The sequence below is a fragment of the Lactuca serriola genome, chromosome 4 (genome assembly GCF_051521515.1).
Source record: "Lactuca serriola cultivar US96UC23 chromosome 4, Lser_US96UC23_V15, whole genome shotgun sequence".
Lineage (NCBI taxonomy): Eukaryota > Viridiplantae > Streptophyta > Magnoliopsida > Asterales > Asteraceae > Lactuca > Lactuca serriola.
The window spans coordinates 200,296,603-200,322,207 of record NC_136411.1 but is presented as its reverse complement, the minus strand read 5'-3'; the positions used below and the strand labels follow the sequence as shown (position 1 = coordinate 200,322,207).

The 25,605-nt window shown below is 37.1% G+C and overlaps 1 protein-coding gene across 1 annotated transcript; it reads right to left on the bottom strand.

Annotated features, from left to right (window-relative positions):
* Window positions 1-1,365: 1,365 nt before the first annotated feature.
* On the bottom strand, window positions 1,366-25,605 carry LOC145103150 (protein NEN1-like). Its single transcript, XM_079040695.1, has 6 exons — window positions 25,160-25,605; window positions 24,909-25,066; window positions 3,323-3,369; window positions 3,133-3,196; window positions 2,029-2,417; window positions 1,366-1,859 (listed from the first exon to the last, which is right to left on the bottom strand). Exons 1-6 carry the CDS (start codon window positions 25,437-25,439, stop codon window positions 1,613-1,615), a joined length of 1,185 nt encoding a protein of 394 aa, XP_078896821.1. The 5' UTR covers window positions 25,440-25,605; the 3' UTR covers window positions 1,366-1,612.

Below are 25,605 nucleotides of genomic sequence, written 5' to 3'. Positions count from 1 at the left end.
TTTGCACGCTTTTTAACTTGAGAGAGAGATTGGGATTTCGATTTCAAGCTTCTAATTCTAATCTAAGTCCTAAGCTCTAACCTAAGTTGCATAAAAATAAAACACACTTATTTTAAGTTTTAAAATATACATATGTTGGGTTGGATTTTTTGTTCGGTTTTACATATTAGGTTTGTTTATTTTTTTGGGTTATCTTGTAAAGTTGATACTAAACCCAAACCGACTTTTTATGTTTTAAATAATTCAAACCCAAAACTAAAAGCGTAGGTTCATTTTTTTTATTTCGGTTTCATCGATTTTTCAGTTTTGATTTTTCTCACCCTTAATTGTAGAGGTGACAATCGTATCGTGTCATGTCGGGTTCGTGTCGTGTCGACACACTAAACGGGTTGAAAGCGTCTGACCCTAACCCGACCCGTTTAATTAACATGTCGTGTCTTTTCAACCTGTTTATTTTCATGTCGGACTTCGTGTTAGGGGTATACCTTGAAATATGTCGTTTTATGTGAGGTCAAAATATTGAGCATGTTGAAAGAGTAGAAGTTTGATAAGTGGAAAGGAAAAATTAATAGTTTAGAGGCAGAATAGATGAAGTCATAGTAAGTTCAGATGCCAAAATTGAAAGAGTAGGAGTTGGAGAGGCGGAAGACAAGATCATGAGGATGAGAGAGTGGTCAAAGGGACTATGTAGTTTGGGAGAACGGAAAAATTGAAAATGAAGTCTTAATGTAGACGACTAAGTCATTTCAACATTACAAAATGAATCAATACAAATGTTTTATTTTACTTATTGTTTTGGTTTTTTATATTTCTAGTTTATTTACAAAATTCAAAAAACTTGCATATAAATAGACGGATCATTTTCGAGTTATATTCGAGTTGAAATTTTCAACCCTAACCATACATGTTTAATTTTCGTGTCGTGTCGTGTCGTGTAAATCTGTTTATTTAAACGAGCTGAAATATCTTACCCAAACTCGCTTATTTCTTGTTGGGTTTCGTGTCATGTTAAATTTTGCCACATCTACCTGATTGTATTATATTCTTTTTGAAACAATATATTCTATTATATTTATTTATTTATATATTAATGTCTAGTGATAATATTTATTAAAATATGATATGTTTAGAAAACGAGTAATTAAACGAATGATGTTAAATATAACATTTTAGATAGATGCAGATAACTTAAATAAATTCACAATATATATATATATATATATATATATATATATATATATATATATATATATATATATATATATATATATATATATATATATATATATATATATATATATATAACATTTTAGATAGATGCAGATAACTTAAATAAATTCACAAAAAAAAGGTTAACCATTTGAATGTCTAAGTCAATGGAATGATATGACGAAAATGTTATTAACTCATAAGATAGGTACATCGTTAAAGTGCTCTAATTTTCGGCTAAATACACGTATGCACCAAAACACTTTGATAATGAACCCAAAGTCTTGAAATAATATTATATCAGTGAAAAGGGAGGGGGTGTGAAGGAGAATACCTAACATGAAACTCTAATGAAAACAACACAAGTATACAACAATAACTATAATAATCCTAACATTAGTATTTAGTAATGAACAATTAACTTCTTGGCCACTAACCGGATTCCAGCATTTTCTGGATAGTTATACGGTTCTAAACACAAGTACGCATCCACAAAGCCACCGGGACGAAACAACCAATCCAATTCTGCCACATCATAACCACTACTCGAAACCATTTGTGGTGCAGACAAAGAAGATGATGATGATGATGAATCCTTATGGTATATCTCTGTCATCCACCCACTCCTCTCTCCATCTTCAGTCCTTAAGCTGTACAAATTTCAAATTACTCATACTAATAATTCAAATCTAATCATAGCTTTTTATTTTTATTATTACAAGGATTGTCACCCCTATTTCTAGCTTAGTAGGGGTTAAAACTAACATGTCTTGCTTTCTGAAATGATTTCTCATTTTATATGTTAGTGATAAAACTTACTTTAATCTAACGGTGGGTGAGTCAGAAAACTTTCTGTTAACAAGAGGTCTCCATTCAGAGTTGCAATCAAAACCCAAGAATCTCTTGGTAATATTATCACATGCATCAAGTAGATTACATAGATTTGGAGAGTTTGCATCTACCACAAAACTTAAGCGTGGTCTTCCAGCATAGTCGAGATATTTTGTGCTTAATCCAAATCGTATTCTCATGGAATCACAGCGGATCTGTAACGGAATGTCTCTGTGAAGGATTTGTATTTTTTGGAACCTGTGAAAATAGGGAGAAACGGATACTACAGTGATTGACGCCATGCAAACTTCATTATATGGAATGGCGTTATCAGATTCAACTGGAATTGGAATTTGTTCCCTTGGATTTATAGATTCCTGTGTGATTGGTATGTTTGAGTGAGTTTGCATTATAAAAACTTAGACAATGTAGTTGGAAGCTATAAAATCTTGTTTGTTTACGACAAATATAAAAGAAATGGGATGCAACATTCCATACCGAATGTGATTCCTTCACAAGGGATGTTTTTATTCCATGGGAAGGGAGCAGTGTTTTTTTTTCTTTTCTTCCCTCATTGAATGATATATTATAATTATAAATTACTTTTATTATATCATCTTCAATAATTTTAACATTTAAAAAATTTCAGAATTTCAATTAATTTTTTAATCTTCCGAAAAAGCTAAACTATATTATTTGAAATATATTTAACATGTGTTTTAAAAGAAAAGTAATATGCACATGTGCACTTTGTTTAAACACTTTGTTTAAAGATATATCTTTATTTACTTACAGGTTAGTTTTATGATTTTATTTATTTATTTATGAATTTAGTTTTATTGCTTTTCCATTTATACACAATTGAATGACCTATTCTATTCGTTCAAGCCAACCAAATATAATAATAGAATATAATTATATATTTTATTACTTTGTTTATTTCAGTACGTTAATTCCATTTCATGATTGAATGACCTATTCTATACGTTAATTCCATTTCATGATTGAATGACCTATTCTATACGTTAATTCCATTTCATCATATCAAACAGACTCATACAGAAATGAATGTTTAATTCCATGAGAAATTACCAAGAAAAGAACTGTAGCGCAACACTTGACAACTTCAAAATTCATTCGAGCATCGGCTAAACTCCTGAAAGTTGATGTTGAAGGAGAAGAATTAAGATGATGATGTTTTTATATGAAAATTTTACAAATTTTGAATTCTAAAATGTGGTGATGCGTATATTATATATTTGTAGGTGGATAGGGAAATTACCTATGTCTTTGTTGTCCAAGCCCAAAATAAGCAGCAAGAGTGTCAATCTTAACAAATCAAATCATGAGCAAAAGTTTGAAACAACAATTTTTGAAGAAAAAAATATCGACAAATTACAAAAAAAAAAATAATAATAATAATAACAAATGTACTTTGTCTATCTTTACTTTTATGTGCAATAGATGTTTTATTAGCATATATATATATATATATATATATATATATATATATATATATATATATATATATATATATATATATATATATGTGTGTGTGTGTGTGTTTGTGTGTGTGTGTGTGTTGTGTTCACTTTGTATCTTTGAACTGAGTGTGTTCACTAGGTATTTTGAACTAAGTGTGTTCACTAGTTATTTTTGAACTAAGTGTTTACCAGATGTTTTGGACTACGTGTTCACCAGTTGTAATCTATAAGCTTTGGTAACGATGGACTTCGTGCCGATTCCTTAGGATAATCCTTAGGAATGAATGAACGAGAAATAGCTGATTCTTAGGGTAGATCCTTAAGAGTAAAGAAGATAATGGGGATGGGTAATTGGGTTTAATTGCTTGATTGTTTAAACATAATAATTATATTATTGTGGGTTGAAAACCCTATGTACTCACCAGGTTTCCCAACCTGACCCACTCAGTTTATTTATATCACAGGTGTTCATATGAAGTCACATTACACTGAGATTAAAGAGATGTAGATCACTAGTATAAATAAATGTAAGTTCTGTTTATGCTTATGTTTCTGTATTGACAATGACATCCCAAATGTTTTAAAATGAATAAAATACGTTTCTTCAAAAATGTTTTAATAACGTATTTATCGTGTTTTTCTGGGAACAAATTCCGCAACATTTTTATTAAAAGTACTCTGATTTTTATAAAGCATAAACAAAATCGGTCTTTTCTGGCCGTGAAAATGGGGATGTCACATTACGGCCATGAGACCATGAGTTTACGGTCATAAAATCCATGCCTATATAAGAAAAACTTAGCCATTTTTCATTCATTCTTGCCATTTCAAGCCTAGAATTCGAGTTTGCTCTCAAGTATCATCAAGATCATTCATTCCAATCTTCAATCCAGTAAGTGATCTTTCCATTTTCAACTTGATAGCCTTACACATCTAGTGAATAAACATGATTTCATCAATGAAATTTCTTCATTTGATAGATCTTCAAGTGTTCTTCATTTCACCAAGAACACCAAGAACACACACTAGTGTTCTTGGACCTTAAACACTCTTGCAAGCTTCCTATAAGTAAGTACACTCCTCCTATCTAATTATATGCTTAGATTACTTGCTAAATCTTTGAAAAACTCCAAAAATGCCCAAGAACACATGGGTTTACAACCAAGGCAAACTCCTTGGGTCGTAAACACCATTATGTGTTGCATATGTGCTTCCATTACCTCCTAAGGCTTGGATATTGGACTAGGACGCTTCATACTTAAGCTATAGACCTTAAACTACAAAATGGTAAGATTTGCCATGGGTTTATGGTCGTAAACCCACTAGGTCCATAAACCCTAGGCCGTAAACTCCATGGGGTTTGGTCCTTGGGTCGTAAACTCTAAAGCAAGGTCTTACAACCCTTAGATGCAACCCTAAGTTCTTATAACACTTAAATCCAAGTGTTTTCCATGTTCTAGGGTGTTTATACTTCCTTAATTAGTGCTATAATCACTAATTAGTTACATATAATATATCTTTATATGTTAATAGGAAATTGTGTGTGTTCAAGTCTTCACTTGACACCTAGCACCTTCTCCAAACTATGGATTTCAATTACTTTAGACCTTGTTATCAAACAAACTACTTTTAAATCAGTTTATAAAACTGACATCAATTCATTATGATTTATTGTTCAAAACCTTTAAATGTATTACAAAACCTCATTTTAACTTTTATATTGCTAAATACCATATCTATACACTTATGTTAGAAGTATATATGTATTGATATGAGAGTTTTTAATTCTTCTTCAGTTCCAACACCCTTGAGTAGCAAAAGTGTATAAACATACTTGGACATTCTAGTAAACTATAATAGGCATAGTTAGGAGATACTAATTACTATTCCTAGTACAAGGAAACACACAAGAGTCAGTTCATTCATGAGTCTATACTATATACTATATGAAGAGAATTGATATATACTATACTAGAAAGACGATTACATACTACGGGACTGACCATCCTACACCTGGCTGCTAGCTACAGTGTGACCTGTCATCGACAGATTATCTCGGTTGTACTGTTCGATGATTTACCGCGTCATGTTTATCCTATACAAAAGGATACGATTTCAATGATTATACTAGGAAGACTACTACATACTATATGAAGAGAATCACTGTATACTATACTAAGTAGACTACTACATACTATATGAAGAGAATTGTTATATACTATACTAGAAAGACAATTGCATACTACGGGGCTGACCATCCTACACCTGGCTGCTGGCTACAGTGGGACATATCATCGACAGATATCTCAGTTATACTGTTCGGCGATTTACCGCGCCATGTTTATCCTATACAAAAGGATACGATTTCAATGATTATATAATTTTGCCTATTACTTTTATCTTGTGACACATTCACATAAACGATGAGGTAGACTATATTTTGTTAATAATAGTTGTAGATGGGAAAAACCTTCATTCTTACAGAGAAGCAAACTTTCAAAACAATCGGGTCTTGGTAGAATACTACTTTTTATACTAGTAGGAAATATGAGATTTTTCTAGGGTTTTCATACTTATACAAACTTTTTCATTGAACATTTACAAGTCTTTTCATCACAGCTTTACAAATCAATGACACTAAAGTACTTATGAATTCACCAGCTTAAATGTTGATCTACGCTTTCAAAATAACTTGTATTCTCAGGTCTCCAGTAGACAGGTACGATGATCAAGTTTTGAGAAGACAGAGTAGTCAAGACTCGTCTTTTATTTTGATTACTTATTTTGGTGTCTTATTACTATGAAAGAACACACATGTATTAAAACTTTACTATTAATGCAATGGATGATGTTGCTTGTTTACTACTTTGCACTGTTATGATACTTTACATGACATCCTCCACCCCTGAACGTTTCCGCCGTTCTTGGTTTTGGGGTGTGACATTATCTCACACAACGTGCAGGAATTCGCCTTGTATATATGAACCTACGACAGGACGTAGGAGGCTTTTTAACACTCCACTTCAAAAAAAAAATTGTTATTTTACTTCATTGCAGATTATTTCAATTTATTCTATTTCTTTATCTTATTACTTATATCATATAACTTAAGGGTTATAAAAGATAATTTTTGAATGTCATTCATATAAGTTTTTTTAAAAGTATTATTATAAATGATAAAGGGATTGTTATATGTAAATTTTGCGGTCAATTTTTATTTGATTTTGTTAATTTTATAAAAATTTATAATGGTATAAACTTTGAATATAGGTTACATGTCAATCAATTAATTTTCATAAACTACATATGAATTTTTTTTAATGGAATGGAATAATAGATCATTTTTTTACCAGACCCGATTGTTTTAGCTAAATTGATATGACCTGATCATATAGTTGATGTGTCCCCAATATGAAATTCTTTTAGATCCGTCACTATAATTTGTCGTGAATTAGTCATTAATATGCTTAATATTAAACTTGTAAACTCAGTGACAATTAAGCCATTATGAAACAAATGAAAAGATCATCCGGTTACCACAGCTGACATGACATATCACATAGGAGTTACTAGGACATGCTTACGTGGCACTGACATGACTTTTTCTTTATTTGTTATTATTAAGCATTTTAATTAAATTCGTCTTTCATTTTAATCCAAGAACATATTCACCTCTTATCACCATATGCTTCCTACAACCACCTCCCACTACCACTATCTTCCTCTAAACAACCTACCACCACCAAACCATCCACCTCCTACCACTACTAAATAGCAAAATCATATTCAAGACTATAACTAAATCAAACAAAAAGAAAACAACAAATTCATTAAAAATCAAATGCCAAAACTATAATTATGAAGATGAAATCAAAAGAACTAATAAACCAAGATTAATATTATTCAGTCTTTCACCACCCACCGGGATATACCCAAAACAAAAGATATGAGTTTTTTTTAGGATGGTGAACTTAAAGATGTTGAAGAAAATAAATTTCAAAACAAAAATTAAACCCACCATTCAAACAAAGTTTACCCAATGGGGAATGAACCCCACTGGTTTCGGATAGCAATTCGATTCACGATTTTTGTATTCAAAGCAGACCACACCATTCCCCGATTTTTTTTCATCCGAACCACGCTAGTGCAGACTGGTTACGAAAGTTAAACATGTCATCATTGTGTTCCCTATTGTTTTTCTCATTTAAACCAGATCTTCATCTTTGTGCCCTAAATTTGTGTTTTCATAAGAACCCATTAGTGGATGCTCGTTTGGAAACATAAATTCTTCGGTATTGTGGGGTTTTCATCGAAGATGAAGGAGGTGGCTAGGGTTGGTGTTGGACCAGAGAAGAAGCGATTGTGGTGGTAGGAAGAAGACGTTTTTCATAGTCCGTCAAGAGGTGGACGTATTTAATTAAAGCGTCATATAAAATGAAGACGACTTCAAGAAGGGATTTCCTTTTTGATAAATATATACATCATCCTATTCATTTTATTAATGTCAAAATAAAAGAGGAGATTCATAGAGAGAATTAGTGGATTCCACATGTTATTATTTTATATGAGTTTGAAGATGGGAAGAACAAAAGGTTAATATATATATATATATATATATATATATATATATATATATATATATATATATATATATATATCCCTTCTAATAAAAGAATAGTTTAAATCTCCTTTTGACATGTCATCATATTAGGCCTCCTAATTAATACATATTTTATTCTTTTTTTGTCATGTGTCACCCTATTAAACTTCTTAATTAATGCATGTCACTTGTCAACCTATTAATTATCTATTTCAAATTTTAAAATTTTCATTTTAATTACAATAAATTAATAACAATGGAGTAAAAATTAAAATAAAATTAATACAAATTATAAGGTGATATAATTTCACATATTTATTTAAATTAACGATTATAATTTATTAATAATTTTGTGTTCTAACTATTAAAGTTTAATTAATTTTGTAGGCGTGGTTTCACGGGTTATAAACTAGTATATATATATATATATATATATATATATATATATACTAATAAAATAGTAGTTGTTTTGCCATGTGTCACCATATTAGACATCCTAATTAATATGATGCCACTTGTCAATTAATTAATTCTTCATTTCAAATTTATTAGACCTCCTAATTAATGTGATGTTACTTGTCAATCTATTTATTTTCCATTTTCCATTTTAAATTTTATATTATTGTTTACATTAATTCACAAATAAAAGTTATCCGATATAAATTAAAAATTAATTTCACATATTTATTTGAATCGACGAATACAATTTTACATAACTAGTAAAAATATCTCTTAATTAATAATTTATTTAAAATAATTGATTAACAATTTTGAATTTTTACAATGAAATTTTAATTAATTTTGTAACCGTAGTTCCCACGGGTTATAAACTAGTATATATATATATATATATATATATATATATATATATATATATATATATATATATATATATATGTGTGTGTGTGTGTGTGTGTTTTGTATAGATAGATAGTGAGAACCAACAAACCCTAAGAACTTGTGAACTTTTTTTCTACGCAAACATTTTTAAAACAAATATATTAAATTGCCCTTATAAAACGTCTAGAATCATCGCCAAAAATAAATTTGAAATGTACGTTTGTATGCATATGCACATATAAAAAAAATTAAAAATGAAATTTTAATAAATGTTTTAGACACAACTTATTTATATTATATATATATATATATATATATATATATATATATATATATATATATATATATATATATATATATATATATGTTGTGTTGTTTTTCTTCTTTGCATATGTGCATATGCAAATGCGCGTATGCTTATTCACATATGTATTGATTTTTTATAATAATATTAATGAGAGGTAACTAGAATAACAAGTTTAAAAAGAAAATTGTGTGAAATAACAATATACACTACAAACGTATTCGATAAGAGTATAGTAGGAAGCCAGAAACCTAAAGCTAATAGCTGTTAGTTGGAATGTTAGTTGGAAGCTGTAAATTATAATATTTATTTATATAAGAGTGTTCAATACAAGTAGCTAAGAGCTTTTAAAATGACATACAAGAACATGGTTATAAACTAAATTTAAATAGAAATATGATAAATTAGTTTTTATAAACGATAGAAATCCAAAAAATAAAAATATTTCAAATTTCAAGACCAAATGTACCGAGTAAATTCTCAATTGGTAAAAAAAATTATGCATACTACTAAATGATGACTTTTTTACTAATAAAGAATAGTTTTCAATTTTGTAAGAAAACATATCAAACATTTTTTTACATATTAAGGCTAGACGGAATGGGTGCGGGAAAAGGGTGAGGGAAGCTTCCCTCACTCCTGCTCACCACTCTGTGGGTGAGGGAAAGAAACGCGGGAAAAGAGGTGGGGGTAGGGGGTGCCGCACTCTCTCTCCTCATGCTATTGGTCAGCTTTTTTTTCTTTTTTCTTTTTATCTTTTTTAATATTTATAAAATTATACATCTACTATAAAAATATAAAAAATATATCAAAGTTCATGGTTTTTAATTCTCTACAAAATGAGTATAATATATGTATTAAATATATTAAAAAAAGTGAAGGAAAGACTTCCCACCCATTCCTTGGCTTTTAGGTGAGAGAAAATGAAGTGAAAGAAAGAGGGATATGGCCCACCAAAGGTGAGGGAATAGTATCTCCCACACCCTCCGGTCTAAAGGTGTTTCTAAAAGACAATACTACTAACTACTAAGATATTAATTTTGGTTTGTATATTCATATAATAAATATTTGTTTATTTGTTAGATGAAGATTAATAAATTATAAAATTCATTGAATATGATGGTTTCAAATAAAAATATCATACTTACTAAATTATATTTATATTTAATCATTTAAGATATATATTTTGTTTTAAATAAAAACATCATAATTGTTTAAATATATTTATATTTAATCGTATAAAGTAATTATCAAAAAATATAGATATGATTTACTTATTTTAAAGGGTGTTTAAGTAAACTTGTTAAAACTTGACAAAAAATTGTTAAACATTAACTGAAGTAGTTTTTTAATTAACTCAAACCCTAAAAATCATGCTGACCAACAAAACTTTTTTTTCTTTTTGTTTTTTTTTTCTTAAAAACTAGAAGTTAGAAGCTGGTAAGAGCTATGTGCCTATATGCGAAGGACAATCTACACCTTAGGCAATTTTAAAGGAGTAGTGTATATGTTATTTCCCACAATTTTCCTTAAAAAGTTATTATTGTAGTTGATCCTTATTAACATTATTCCTGATAATCAATACTTTTTGTACAGTGGGTATCATGGCAGCGGGTGAATAATATTTTATGAAGTTAAGGATATTGACCATTTGGACTATAGGTGGGCCTATGTGTGGGTGGGTGTGGGGTGGGGGTGGGGGTGGGTGTGGGTGTGTGTGTTTGTGGGGATTGGTATGTGTGTGTGTGTTTGTTGGTGTGTGTTTATGGGGGTATCGGTGGGTGTGGGGGGGGTGTGTGTGTTTGTAGGGGTTGGTGTGTGTGTGTGTGTGTGTGTTTATGGGGGTGGACTTGGGAGTGAGTGTAGGTAGGTAGGGGTGTGGTGGGCTGGGGGTGTTAATGTGAAGGTAGGTAGAGATGGATGGGATGAGAGTGGGTGTTTATATTTAGAAAAATTTTGGAATTTGAAAAATATGGAAAACAATGATTATCGATTTTCCAAAAATTTCCAACTTCTTTGTAATTTTAGTAGATGGAAAATTTTCATTTTCCGTGAAAAATTTAGAAAAATAGACGAACTAAACGTGTTTTCAAAATTCTCATTTTTCTTGAAAAAATTTTCCGGAAAACGGTCAATTTTTCCGCAACTAAACGCACCCTTAGGGCATCACCAACCCACCCCCAAACTCCATTTCCACCCCCATTCTTGTCCAACCCGACCCCATTTTCACCTCCATTTTTGGAGATATGAATAGTATTCCCCCATATGGGGGAATACTATTCATATCTCCAAAAATGGGGGGATACTATTCATATCTCCAAAAATGGAGGTGAAGTTTGGTTGCCAATTTTAGCCCCTCTTATTTTTATTTCATACATTTCTAATTTATTTTATCTACTAATTATAATTTAAGTGCAATATTTAATATTTATAATATCATGTTATATACTAATTTATATTAATCAATCATAAATATAGAGTTTAATTAGTAAAGTGTTGTATTTGACAATATATATATATATATATATATATATATATATATATATATATATATATATATATAAAAGCTATAAAAACGGAATATTCTAGGAATATATTGTAGCACCCGGTTCCTGGTATGTATTTTATTTAAGTATTTTGCATTTTTGGCCTGAGACTGGGCGAGTTGAAGGCCCAACTCGTCGAGTAGGAGCGGGTTTGGACACGGGACTTAAGTGACGGACTCGTCGAGTCGGTGGCCAGACTCGACGAGTAGGCTCTGACTGGACAAACCCTAATCTGAGGGTTTGCACCCTATTTAATCATCTCTTTCAGCCACCACTCGTCCATATTGCTCCCAGAGACCCTCCATAGCAAACCCTAGCCGAGTGTGTAAAGATCTAAAGGCAATTGTGGTGATTTTAGTGGTTTTTTTCACAAGGAAGAAGGGTGAGCATAGAAGGATCAAGAGGAGACTAAAGGATTCGTGTTTGGGACATCATTTGCAGTCTTTGAAAGGTATAAAGTCTATACCTTGCTTGCTTGTTATTTAGATCCCTCTTTGGGGATGATTTAGGGCTTTTAAGCCATATGAGGTGACCAACCATGATTTGCAAACATGGTTGGGGGTCAAGACTTCGGATCTAGCACTTGGGAAGAGTCACTAGGCAGATTGGAGTTGCTTTTGCACTCAAGGAAGGTCCCATGCATTATAAGAGCCATTTTAGGGCCTTTTACGCTTAAAAGTCCCATGCATGCACGTAAAGTTCGTAACTTTACGTGCTAGATCGAGCTTAGGGGCTTGGATCTATCATTTGGACAAGTGTTGTACACCAGAAATCGAGAAATGGGACTTGGACAATATAGACTCGGTGAGTCGTTCTTGGGACTCGGAGAGTCCAATGCTTGATGTCCCCAAGTTTGTTGAGGGTCCAGGGGAACCAGTTGGGTGTTAGAAGGGTTTAGAGGGTTCAAAGGAGTGACCCAACATATTGGTCTTAGCCATAGACCTGGAGTCTATAGGACTCGACGAGTACATGAGCAGAGTTGGCGAGTCCAAGGCGATCTCCCAACTTTTGAAGATGAACTCGACGAGTTGTTCATACAACTCGGCGAGTCGATAACAGGACACGTTCATCAGATGAGGATGGACTCGACGAGTTATTCATACAACTCGGCGAGTCGAATGAGGATTCATTCGGTGATTCATATGGAATGGGAACTCGTCGAATCATTTCTAAACTCGACGAGTAGATGCGCGAAGAATAATAGATGATAGGTAGGGACTCGACAAGTTGGCGGCCCAACTCGGCGAGTCTGGTCAACCGCGTGTTGACTTTGACTGGACTTGGACTAACCCTGATTAGGGTTGCACGTTTTGTGTGATGACTTAAAGGTTGTCGTGTAGGGATCGAGGATTCGAAGGGAGTCGACTTGTACGCCGAGGATAGTTCAAACACTGCATGACATTGAGGTGAGTTACCTTCCAATAGGGGTGGGTCTAAGGCAACAATGTCGGCCCACCAAAAAGGGGTATTTAGAAGATGATTGTCTTTGTGATAATTATCTTGGTATGGTTATGTGCTTTGGTCATGAGATATATCTGTATGATATGTTATGTGTATAGTAGGGATTAGATTCCCTGATAACGGTCCTGAGGACCGAAGGGTAGGTCAGTACCCGGATATGCCTGACTGTATGTTTATATCTTATTATTGTATGCTAGTGGTAGGGGTAGAATAGTCCCCAGTTACCGGTTGAAAGATACTGATGGCAGTTATCGGTTGAAAGATACCGATGATGGTTACCGGTTGAAAGATACCGACGATGATTATCGGTCGAAAGATACCGATGATGATTACCGGTTGAAAGATACCAACGATATTATATGGTATGTGGTATGATGGGGGAACTTACTAAGCTTTGTGCTTAGAGTTTCAGTTTTGGTTTCAGGTACCTCTTTGTCTAAGGGGAAGGATTCGGCAGCGTAGCATCGCATCACAAACACATGATTCCGCATTGGACTTTCTGGGAATGTACTCTAATTTTTATTGTACTGAAGACATGGATTTTGAGACATGAATTTACAACTTTCTTTATTGGCAATGTTCTGGTGATATGACTTATGTTTTACTTAATTTAAAAATGAAATTTTTGGGCTTGAATTTTTGGAAGTTACATATACTTTTGGGGTAAAAAATGGGGTAGAAAATTGTAACATCCGGAATCCCATGTATATTATTTTATTCATTTATTTTGGAGTTTGTAGAGGGACTCGGTGAGTTGGTGCTTAGACTCGCCGAGTAGGGTCGCAGATTTTCATCCGGGTTCATGACTAGACTCGGCGAGTCCATGAGTGGACTCGGCGAGTCCACGCTGTTTAATGAAACCCTAATTTCCCGGGTTTGGGACCTATTTAAAGGCCCTTAGGGCCGTCATTTGCGGCTACCAAACCCCAGAGAGAAACCCTAAGAGATCTAGAGCGTTTGTGAGGAAGGATAGGCCATTTTTGATCATTTTGTCGGTGTGATTGAAAGAAGGAGGTGACCAAGGCAAGAGAAGGCTGAAGGAGGTGCAATTCTGGTGATTTTAGATTCAGAGACTTCATCTTGAGGTATTTATTCGGACCTTCTTCAGATTTGGTGTTGATTCTTAGAGTTAGGATTTTCTAACCCCTATAGAGGATGGATATGTGGAGCAATTGGTCCCTTCTCGAGTTTATGCTTTGGATCTGGACTCAAAGAGGTCCAGAGACCTTAACCCTTAGAGCTTTATGAGTTATTTTGGGAGCCATGAACTTAGGATGTTATTTTTGGGGCTAAATCACCAAGTGAAACCATCTAGATGTTATATGAGTGTCAAGGTCTGAACTGTATGTGATTATCATGCTTCGGAAGGTCAGATCTATGGATTAAAGGAACAGATTTGAGCTCAGGAGGTCAATGGAGTTTGTGCATGGCATGAACTCGCCGAGTCCAAAGATCAGACTCGGCGAGTAGGGTTAGGGTTTCCTGTAAATCACTCAGTGCGTAGACTTGCCAAGTTAGGGGAATAACTCAGTGAGTCAGAGGGGGATTAGAGGACTGGAGTTCAAGGCGGAACTTGCCGAGTTGTTCTTGAGACTCGGCGAGTTGAGTCGGGGTGGCCCCGCGATTCATGCCAGGTGTGACTCGTCGAGCAAGGGTAGGGAATCGATGTGCCAAGCGGGACTAAAGAGTTAGTGGACACGTGTAGACTCGTTGAGTCACCCAAGTGCACTCGACGAGTCGGGTTAAAGTTTGATCGTTGACTTTTGTTGACTTTTAGGGTTTGGTCAACATTGTGGCCTTTAAGCCAAGAGAGGGGTAAAATGGTCTTTTACTCTTATGAGGGTGCCAAGAGAGGGTTGAGTATAGTTATATTTATGGGAGTATTTACTTTATGTGATTAGGCGAAGGCTAGATCGTATTTCTACCGAGTCAGAGATTTACCGAGACATCTGAGGTGAGTCTTCTCACTATACTTTACCTAGTGTGGTAACAGAATTATGTGATAGAGTATTTTAGAGTTATATGCCAGTGTATTTGCATGTTATTTATGTGCTGTGATTTATTGTGATATGTGATATGCATGATTCAGAGTTTATAGAGTTAGGAGCTTCGGGTCCATAGAGTTAGGGCCAGAAGGTCCACAGAGAGTTGGGGCTGGAGGGCCCCACTGAGACACATTGACCAGAGGGTCGACAGAGTTATAGCCTTGAGTGGAAAATATGTGTTAGAGTGGTATTTTGGGGAACTCACTAAGCAATTATGCTTACAGTGTTATGTGTTATGTGTTTCAGGTACCAGCGATGGTCGCGGGAAGGCGCCGACATGATTCGTACACACGCACACCGGAGTTTATATGTTTTTGATCTTGGGGTTGTATTGATATAATGTTGATACGTTGTTTTGAAAAGTGAACGTGAATGATATTTTATGGTTTTAAAAAGTGAAAAATTGTTTAAAATTTTACGGTATTACAAGTTGGTATCAGAGCCTTGGTTTGAGGGATTCAGATGCATCTTCGGGCGTATCTGAACTCAAACTGAGGATTTGAGGAAAATTTTGATAATAAAGTAAAATTTTGAAAAGAGTGAAAGAGTTTTGAGGCAAACAGAGCAGAGCCGTGTGTACGATCAGCCAGCGCCCGAACGGTGATTTCCCAAAATACCCTTAAAATAAGTGTTATCAGATATGTTATGTTATGCTATATGATGAATTATGATATGCATGCTAGAGTAGACTAGGTATTCTTATTAGGACTAGAGTGGCCTGATATATGATGCCTTAGTCTAGGGGCTTTGCTGCTAGAAATGCTTGAGAGTGTTTAGATAGCAGCGAGGTGGTTATTAAAGATCTGCTAGTGAGTAGCACATGATTAGAGAGAGTAGAGTACTTGGGATTTGGGACTCTGGGAGGAGGACTTGGGATGAATGCTGATGCGGTATGGACGGTAGTATTGGGCCCGTACTACTGAAGATACCGAGTCAGTGCGCAGTCCAAGTAAGAATCCCTAGAGTACTAAGGAACAAGTAGGGTGGAGTTATCGAGTGTGATTATACTTGAGTGAGTCCCTAATATTCTTATGTTGTATTTCAGAGGGAGATCATGGTAGGGACATGCCACACACCAGAGAGCAGTGGTACGAGCAATGCTAAGATCCGTAGGATCATTCATGAGGAGGTGGCTGCGGCCATCAGGGCAGAGATACCAGAGATGTTCGGGTCTATCAAGACCACTCTGATTGAGACATTTGACGAGAGATACGCTGCTCTTTCTGAGGCTGTTGTTGTTGTGGCCACTGCAGCTATAGCTACGACGAGGTCGCAGGGTGGTGATGCGTTACTGTTCCAAGAATTTAGCAACATGAAACCACCGGAGTTCGATGGGACCCAGGACCCGATTGCAGCGATGAGGTGGATATCAGACATAGAGGGGTGTTTCTTTACTTGCTCGTCTCCTGAGCATTTGAGAGTCCGGTTCGCGCTGAACCAGCTTCGCTTGGGAGCGAAGGACTAGTGGAAGTTTGTGACGGCGCACTACACGCCTGCTGAGCTTGCTGCAATGACCTGGGAGAGGTTCACTGCTATGTTTCGAGATGAATACGTTCCCCAGGTGGAGAGGGAGCGATTGACACATGAGTTTCTAACCCTCAAGCAGGGTACCGAGTCTATTACAGCGATTACTCGGATGTTTCATGAGAGGGCAATATTCTGCCCAGAGCACGTGTCCTCCGAGCAGGCACGTATGATCCGATATTTGAGTGTGTTGAGGAGGGATATACGAGAGTACGTGGCGAACACGACGTACCGTACATTTGCTGAGCTTCAGGCAAATGCCCGGAAGAGGGAGATAGAGTTAGAGACCCAAGCTAGGGAGGAGGCTGAGTCTCAGGGAAGGGATCGGCGGCCGGCTCAGTCCCAGCCGGTAGCCAAGCGGGCCAAACCCACTGATTCGAGATCAGGGAACCAGAAGGGCCGCACTTGTGGCAAGTGCGGCAAGAGTCACGATGGGGTGTGCAGAGCAGGGTCTTGCTACAAATGTGGCAAGGAGGGGCATATGCCCAAGGATTTCCCCAAGGGGTTTTCAGTATGTTTTCACTGCAACCAGACCGGACACCGGAAGGCAGAGTGTCCACAGTTGCGAGGGACAGCGCAAGGAGCATCTTAGGGATCTGCCCCTACTGTAGTGAGAGCTACGGATAGTCGACCTGCGAAGGTCGAGGCACCGAAGGCACGAGGGAGAGCCTCCCAGTTGACTGCGGAGGAGGTCCGCTCAGCGCCCGATGTCATGGCCGGTACTTTTCTTGTGAGTTATGTACCTGCCTTAATGTTATTTGACTCGGGTGTGAGTCGATCTTTTGTATCGTTGGCTTTTAGCCAACACATCAGTATTAGTCGGGAGGCAATGACTCGACCTCTGAGAGTTTCCATAGCGGACGAGAGAACGGTGTATGCCACAGAGGTGCTTCGAGGTTGCGTACTTGAGATTTTTGGAGTGGAGTTTCCGATTGATTTAGTCCCTATCGCGATGGGAGATGTCTGTGTTATCGTGGGCATGGACTGTTTGAGCAGATTTGGAGCGGTCATCGACTGCGAGCGACAGCTGGTGACCATAAGAGACCCTAGTGGGGGAGTTCTTACGGTGTACGGCGAGGGTACACGTTCTGGGTCGGCATTTTGTTCAGCCACTAGAGCGAGACAGAGTCTACAACAGGGATGTAAGGGATTTGTAGCGTATGTGATAGACGCGAGGATTGATTCAGAGAGACCGAGGTCAGTTGATGAGGTTCCGATAGTGCGTGAGTTCCCGGATGTATTTCCGGAGGAGTTGTCGGGTGTGCCTCTCGAGAGGCAGGTAGAGTTCAGTATCGATTTGGTTCCGGGGGTTGCGCCTATCGCCTTGCTCCTCCAGAGATGCAGGAGTTGTCCTCGCAGCTTCAGGAGCTGCTGGGGAAGGGGTTTATTCGGCCGAGCAGTTCGCCGTGGGGAGCACTTATCGTTTTTGTCAAGAAAAAGGATGGTTCACACCAGATGTGCATTGATTACCGGGAGTTGAACAAGTTGACGGTCAAGAACCGTTACCCGTTGTCGAGGATCAACGATTTGTTTGATCAGTTGCAGGGAGCGTCTTGGTTCTCCAAGATTGATTTGAGGTCTGGATATCACCAGGTGAGGGTGCGAGATGAGGATGTCCAGAAGACAGCGTTCAGGACTCGTTATGGGCATTACGAGTTCGTGGTGATGCCTTTCGGGCTCACCAATGCACTAGCGGTGTTCATGGACCTCATGAACAGGGTGTGCAGGCCGATGTTGGATCGCTCGGTGATCGTATTCGTCGACGACATATTGGTGTATTCGAGATCCAGAGAGCAGCATGAGGAGCATTTGAGAGAAATCCTCGAGGTTTTGAGATCGGAGAGGCTTTATGCCAAATTCTCCAAGTGTGATTTCTGGTTACGAGAGGTCCAGTTCCTAGGGCATCTCGTTAACCAGAAAGGGATATTAGTCGATCCGGCCAAGATTGAGGCAGTGATGAGTTGGGAGGTGCCGAAGTCACCTACAGAGATCAGGAGTTTCCTAGGATTGGCAGTCTATTATCGGGAGTTTTATCAGGGATTTCTTCAAGATCGTCGTGCCACTCACCAAGTTGACCCGGAAGGGTGTTGCTTTTTCATGGGGCCTAGAGCAGCAGGCCTCCTTCGAGACACTTCCCCAAAGACTATGCGAAGCCCCGGTGTTAGCCCTTCCGGAGGGAATGAAGGATTTTGTGGTGTATTGTGACGCGTCGATATCAGGGTTGGGAGCGGTGCTTATGCAGAAGGGGCATGTGATATCATATGCATTGAGGCAGCTGAAGCCTCATGAGGCAAGGTATCCCACCCACGATTTAGAGTTGGGGGCAGTGGTGTTCGCCCTCAAGATCTGGCGTCACTATCTTTATGGGGTCCGGTGTACCATATACACGGACCACAAGAGCCTGAAGTACTTAATGGATCAGCCCAACCTGAATATGCGGCAGAGGAGATGGTTGGACGTGGTAAAGGATTATGATTGTGAGATCCTGTACCACCCGGGTAAGGCTAACGTGGTAGCCGATGCCCTGAGCCGTAGGGCAGAGAGCGTCCCGATAAGAGACGTTTGCATGAGATTGACAGTGATGACTCTAGTGTTGGACACCATTCGAGGAGCCCAGCCTGAGGCCGTGAGACCAGAAAACTAGAAGAGAGAGAGAGAAAGAGAGAGAGAGAGAGAGAGAGAGAGAGAGAGAGAGATTTATTAGGCAGGTATCGGAGTTCGTTACCGATAGCCGGGGGCTTATGACCTTACAGGGTCGGATTTGGGTACCGTTTGTAGGTGGGACGCGTACCATTTTGATGGAAGAGGCACATCGATCGAAGTTCTCGATCCATCCCGGGGCCACTAAGATGTATTTGGACCTGAAAAGGGAGTATTGGTGGCCCTGTATGAAGAGGGACGTCGCGTGGTTCGTTAAGAGGTGCCTAACATGTCGTAGGGTTAAGGCCGAGCACCAGAGACCGCATGGTAAGTTGCAGTCGTTAGAGGTTCCCGAGTGGAAGTGGGAACATATTGCTATGGATTTTATCACCAAATTGCGGAGGACCGCGAGGGGCGTCGATGCAATTTGGGTGATTGTAGACAGGTTGACGAAGAGCGCTCATTTCCTTGCTATCAGTGAGAGCTCTTCAGCAGAGAGGTTGGCAGAGATGTACGTGAGGGAGGTGGTATCGCGGCATGGAGTGCCGATCTCGGTTGTCTCAGATCGAGATGTGCGTTTCACTTCCAGATTCTGAAAGAAATTTCATGAAGAATTGGGTACGAGGATGCATTTTAGTACCACATACCACCCACAGACTGACGGGCAGGGCGAGCGGACGATTCAGACGCTCGAGGACATGCTCCAAGCATGTGTATTGGATTTCGGCGGGAGTTAGGACACGTATTTACCCTTGGCAGAGTTTTCCTACAACAATAGCCATGATTCGAGCATTGGTATGCCACCCTTTGAGCTGTTGTATTGGAGGAGGTATCGGACCCCCATTTGTTGGGGAGAGGTAGGGCAACGTGTGATGGGTAGTACCGAGATCGTGCTTCAGACGACTGAGCAGATACAGCAGGTCAGACAGAGGTTGTTGACCGCTCAGAGTCGTCAGAAGAGTTATGCGGACAGGCGTCGGTCCGAGCTCGAGTTTCAGGTCGGCGACTTCGTGCTCCTGAAGGTCTCTCCTTGGAAAGGAGTGATCCGATTCAGGAAGAGGGGCAAGCTGGGATCCCGATATATTGGACCTTTCAGGGTGATCGCGAGAGTAGGCAGGGTAGCCAACCTTTTGGAGCTACCTGCAGAGCTGGGTTAGATTCATGACACCTTCCACGTGTCGCAGCTGAGTAAGTGTATAGTCGACGAGTCGGCAGTGGTACCATTAGAGGATATTCAGGTGGATGTGAGTCTGAACTACGTTGAGAGAACGGTGGCGATTAGGGATCGAAAGATCAAGGTTCTGAGGAACAAGGAAGTGCCTCTGGTGCAGGTCCAGTGGCAACATCGAAAAGGGTCAGAGCTGACTTGGGAGCCGGAGCGCGAGATGCGTGAGCAGCATCCAGAGTTGTTTGCAGAGTGAGACTTCGAGGGCGAAGTCTGATTCTAGTGGGGGATAATTGTAACATCTGGATTCCCAGGTGTATTATTTTATTCATTTATTTTGGAGTTTGTGGAGGGACTCGGCGAGTTGGTGCTTAGACTCACCGAGTAGGGTCGCGGATTCTCATCCGGGTTCATGACTGGACTCGGCGAGTCCACGCTATTTAATGAAACCCTAATTTCCCGGGTTTGGGATCTATTTAAAGGCCCTTAGGGCCGTCATTTGCGGCCACCAAACCCCAGAGAGAAACCCTAAGAGATCTAGAGCGTTTGTGAGGAAGGAGAGGCCATTTTTGATCATTTTGTTGGTGTGATTGCAAGAAGGAGGTGACCAAGGCAAAAGGAGGTTGAATGAGGTGCGATTCTGGTGATTTCAGAGTTCAGAGACTTCATCTTGAGGTATTTATTTGGACCTTCTTCAGATTTGGTGTTGATTCTTAGAGTTAGGATTTTCTAACCCCTATAGAGGATGGATATGTGGAGCAATTGGTCCCTTCTCGAGTTTATGCTTTGGATTTGGACTCAAAGAGGTCCAGAGACCTTAACCCTTAGAGCTTTATGAGTTATTTTGGGAGCCATGAACTTAGGATGTTATTTTTGGGGCTAAATCACCAAGTGAAACCATCTAGATGTTATATGAGTGTCAAGGTCTGAACTTTACGTGATTATCATGCTTGGGAAGGTCAGATCTATGGATTAAAGGAACAGATCTGACCTCAGGAGGTCAATGGAGTTTGTGCATGGCATGAACTCGCCGAGTCCAAAGATCAGACTCGGCGAGTAGGGTTAGGGTTTCCTGTAAATCACTCAGTGAGTAGACTTGCCAAGTTGGGGGAATAACTCAGTGAGTCAGAGGGGGATTAGAGGACTGGAGTTCAAGGCGGAACTCGCCGAGTTGTTCTTGAGACTCGGCGAGTTGAGTCGGGGTGGCCCCGCGATTCATGCAAGGTGTGACTCGTCGAGCAAGGGAAGGGACTCGACGTGCAGAGCGGGACTAAAGAATTATTGGACACGTGTAGACTCGTCGAGTCGCCCAAGTGCACTCGATGAGTCGGGTCAAAGTTTGACCGTTGACTTTTGTTGACTTTTAGGGTTTGGTTAACATTGTGGCCTTTAAGCCAAGAGACGGGTAAAATGGTCTTTTACCCTTCTGAGGGTGCTAAGAGAGGGTTGAGTATAGTTATATTTATGAGAGTATTTACTTTATGTGATTAGGCGGAGGCTAGATCGTATTTCTATCGAGTCAAAGATTTAACGAGACATCTGAGGTGAGTCTTCTCACTATACTTTACCTAGTGTGATAACAGAATTATGTGACAGAGTATTTTAGAGTTATATGCCAATGTATTTGCATGTTATTTATGTGTTGTGATTTATTGTGATATGTGATATGCATGATTCAGAGTTTATAGAGTTAGGACCTTCGGCTCCATAGAGTTAGGGCCAGAGGGCCCACGTGTTTGGTTGGAACTAGTGGAGTTTTCATTTCCAATCTTAGAAATTTAGAAAACTGTAAAAATCACTTTTCTAATTTATATACAATTTGAAAAACTGAAAATTATCATTTTCTTGAAAAATTTTAGAAAAATGAACGATCCAAACCCGTTTTCAAAATTTCCGTTTTTTTTTTGGAAAATTTTCCTAGAAAACTAGAAAATTATTTTCATTTTCTAAGAAAATGTTTTCAGAAAATAGAGTTAAGTTTTCATTTTCCATTTTCAATGAAAATTTTAGAAAACGCGTTTGGTTGAAACCGGGAGAGTTTTCATTTTCCATCTTAGAAATTTGGAAAATTTTGGAAAACTATAAAATCACTTTTCTAATTTACATACAATTTGGAAAACTGAAAATTTTCATTTTCTTGGAAAATTTTGGAAAACTGAACGAACCAAACGCGTTTTCAAAATTTCCGTTTTTCTTGGAATTTTTTTCTAGAAAACTGTTTTCATTTTCTATGAAAATATGGTTGGGTTTTCATTTTCAATTTTCATTGAAAATGCGTTTAGGTTGGAACGGGTGGAGTTTTCATTTTCCATCTTAAAAATTTGGAAAACTTTGGAAATCTGTAAAAATCACTTTTCTAATTTACATACAATTTGGAAAACTGAAAACTTTCATTTTCTTAGAAAACTTTGGAAAACTGAACGAACCAAAGGCGTTTTCAAAATTTCTGTTTTTCTTGGAAAATTTTCCTAGAAAACTAGAAATTTTGAAAACGCATTTGGTTCGTTTAGTTTTCCAAAGTTTTCTAAGAAAATGAAAATTTTCAGTTTTCCAAATTGTATGTAAATTAGAAAAGTGATTTTTACAGTTTTCCAAAGTTTTCCAAATTTCTAAGATGGAAAATAAAAACTCCACCCGTTCCAACCAAACACGTTTTCAATGAAAATTAAAAATGAAAACTCAACTATATTTTCTGAAAATATTTTCATAGAAAATGAAAACAGTTTTCCACAACCAAACACACCATAAATTTATTTAATGGATGTGTCACTATGTTTTATATGTTTTAGACCATTTGCTTATGATAAACATAGATGAACCCATATTTCCTTTGAAGTCAGGAAAACTTTTGACATTATTCAAGAAGTTGCTCATAGGGAGAGCAAGAGGTTATGAAACATTTATTAGCACATAAACATTTTTTTTTTATTTTTTTTTATCGAAGGTGTTTTTCTATTTTGAACTCAGCACCAATCAAATAATTTTAGGATTATAAAAAGTTTTAGGAAAATCTTGGCAATTTTGTAAAGTTGGGATGCATTAAGGACATTGGATAACATAACCGAGTGACACCATGATAAGTTTTTTCTCATCTAAAATTGAGGAAAAAATTATAAGCCTAATTGAGTATATTGAAAACATGCATGAGAAACACACCATGAAATATTATATCACAATAGATAGCTTGAAAAGTGCCAAGCATGTTCATTTCTTGAAGAAATTGAGGAAGAAATGATAAGCCTTATCAAATTTGTATAAAAAAGAATCCACATGTTAATGTTTATTGTATCCCATTTTTCAACAATTATTGATCCCTTACATGTGAATATAAGTAAATTCATCTTTGATTATTAGTAAATTTATTTGTGTATGATCAAAATATTGAAATCCAAAAAAAAATAAAGTGAATTAACATAGATTAACATTTAATTTAGTAAGATTCACATGTGAATGTGACTTTTTTATTTGAGTTCATATTTGTATTATTAATTCATGTTTATCATCAAAATGTGAATGTGGATAAAAAATCCGATAGAATTAACGATTTTTGTACACAATGATCATTCACATAGAATATTAACCATAAAACTATAATATGTTAAAAAGTAATTAGTGAATTATCAATAATTGTTGAAGAAAAAACAAATACATTAACTATTTATATGCGAATTATCTTCTATACAAATTTGATGCAGTTGAAATTCACATGTTAATATGAGCAGACTCTTGAACAAAGTAACCAAAAAAAACTCGTTTTTTACAAATCACTATGAATCTTTATTTAAAAGGTGGCGAAAAATCATGAATTTTGTTATAATTACATTTTTTTCTAGATAAAAAACATGACCTAAATAATTTAAAAAATAAAATGAGTTTTTTGGTATAATCATGTACATACACTCTAACATAGAAAAATCCAACCTATTTCTTTTATTGTCGATTGCTTTACATTCTAAAGTTCAAAATTAATTCTTTGATTTCTTGATTAATTACGATTCTTTATTAAATTTTTTGTCTCTATGTAATGAACATCAGCTAAATACCCGTACCTACAAAAATCGATCTTTTATTCAACAGGTAAATTATAAATTTAGTTAAATATTATAAGAAAAAAAATTAATAATAAAATTGAAACAAAGAAAAAAAAAAACTTTAATGATCAAATTCAAACAAAGCTATAAAAATAAATTTCGACACTTTTAAAATTCAAATTTTGAAGATGGCTTCATCAAGATTCTGGGAATCAGTAACTAACATACCTTCAAGTCACCGGCTCTCCTCCCAAACCTCTGTGTCAACAACGCCAATGAATCAATGGTTCCTTTGGGCTCCGGCGGCGGCCGATTTATCTGCGCATACGCCTCCCTTAACCTCACGCAATCAAAACTCAATATATTGTGACCCGCCCATACTCTTCCTGTTAAACAACCCATCGATTCAATTCACAATTCAGTTACCACTTTTATACAAAATTCTGTAGTATAAAGGGAAATTTGGGATATCAATTTACCATGTAAGATGTCGTAAACCCTATCTGCGATATCTGAGAAGGTCGGGGCGGAGACGACGGCGTCGGCGGTGATTCCATTGGAGCGAACGAACGAGTCAGAAATTAGGGAGCGATCGTGTGGTCTAACCAGTGTACTGAAGCTCTCCAGCTCAATCAGCCTCTCAGGGCAAACTAAAATCGACCCAAATTCCAAAATTGCATGCGCCTCTCCGGGTCGGGTTGGGACAGTTGTTTCCAGATCGAAGAAAGCTATCTCCGATCGGTCTACGATGGACGCCATATCGCAAATTCGCAACTCTGTGTGTGTGTGTGTGAGAGAGAGAGAGAGAGAGAGAGAGAGAGATGGGAGAATTAAGGCGCGATATGGGAATTAAACATCAATGGCGATGTAGTGTAGTGATCATGAATTTGTGATCACCTGCTTTATATATAGGAAGCGGAAATAC

Bases quoted from the DNA above. Each gene is read 5' to 3' on its own strand.
- LOC145103150 (XM_079040695.1), bottom strand. From the start codon at position 25,439: ATGGCGTCCATCGTAGACCGATCGGAGATAGCTTTCTTCGATCTGGAA. The intron at 3,197-3,322 runs GTAATTTCCCTA...ATCAACTTTCAG, and splicing joins CTTGGACAACAAAGACATAG to GAGTTTAGCCGATGCTCGAA. The intron at 1,860-2,028 runs GTAAGTTTTATC...AAATTTGTACAG, and splicing joins TCACCCACCGTTAGATTAAA to CTTAAGGACTGAAGATGGAG.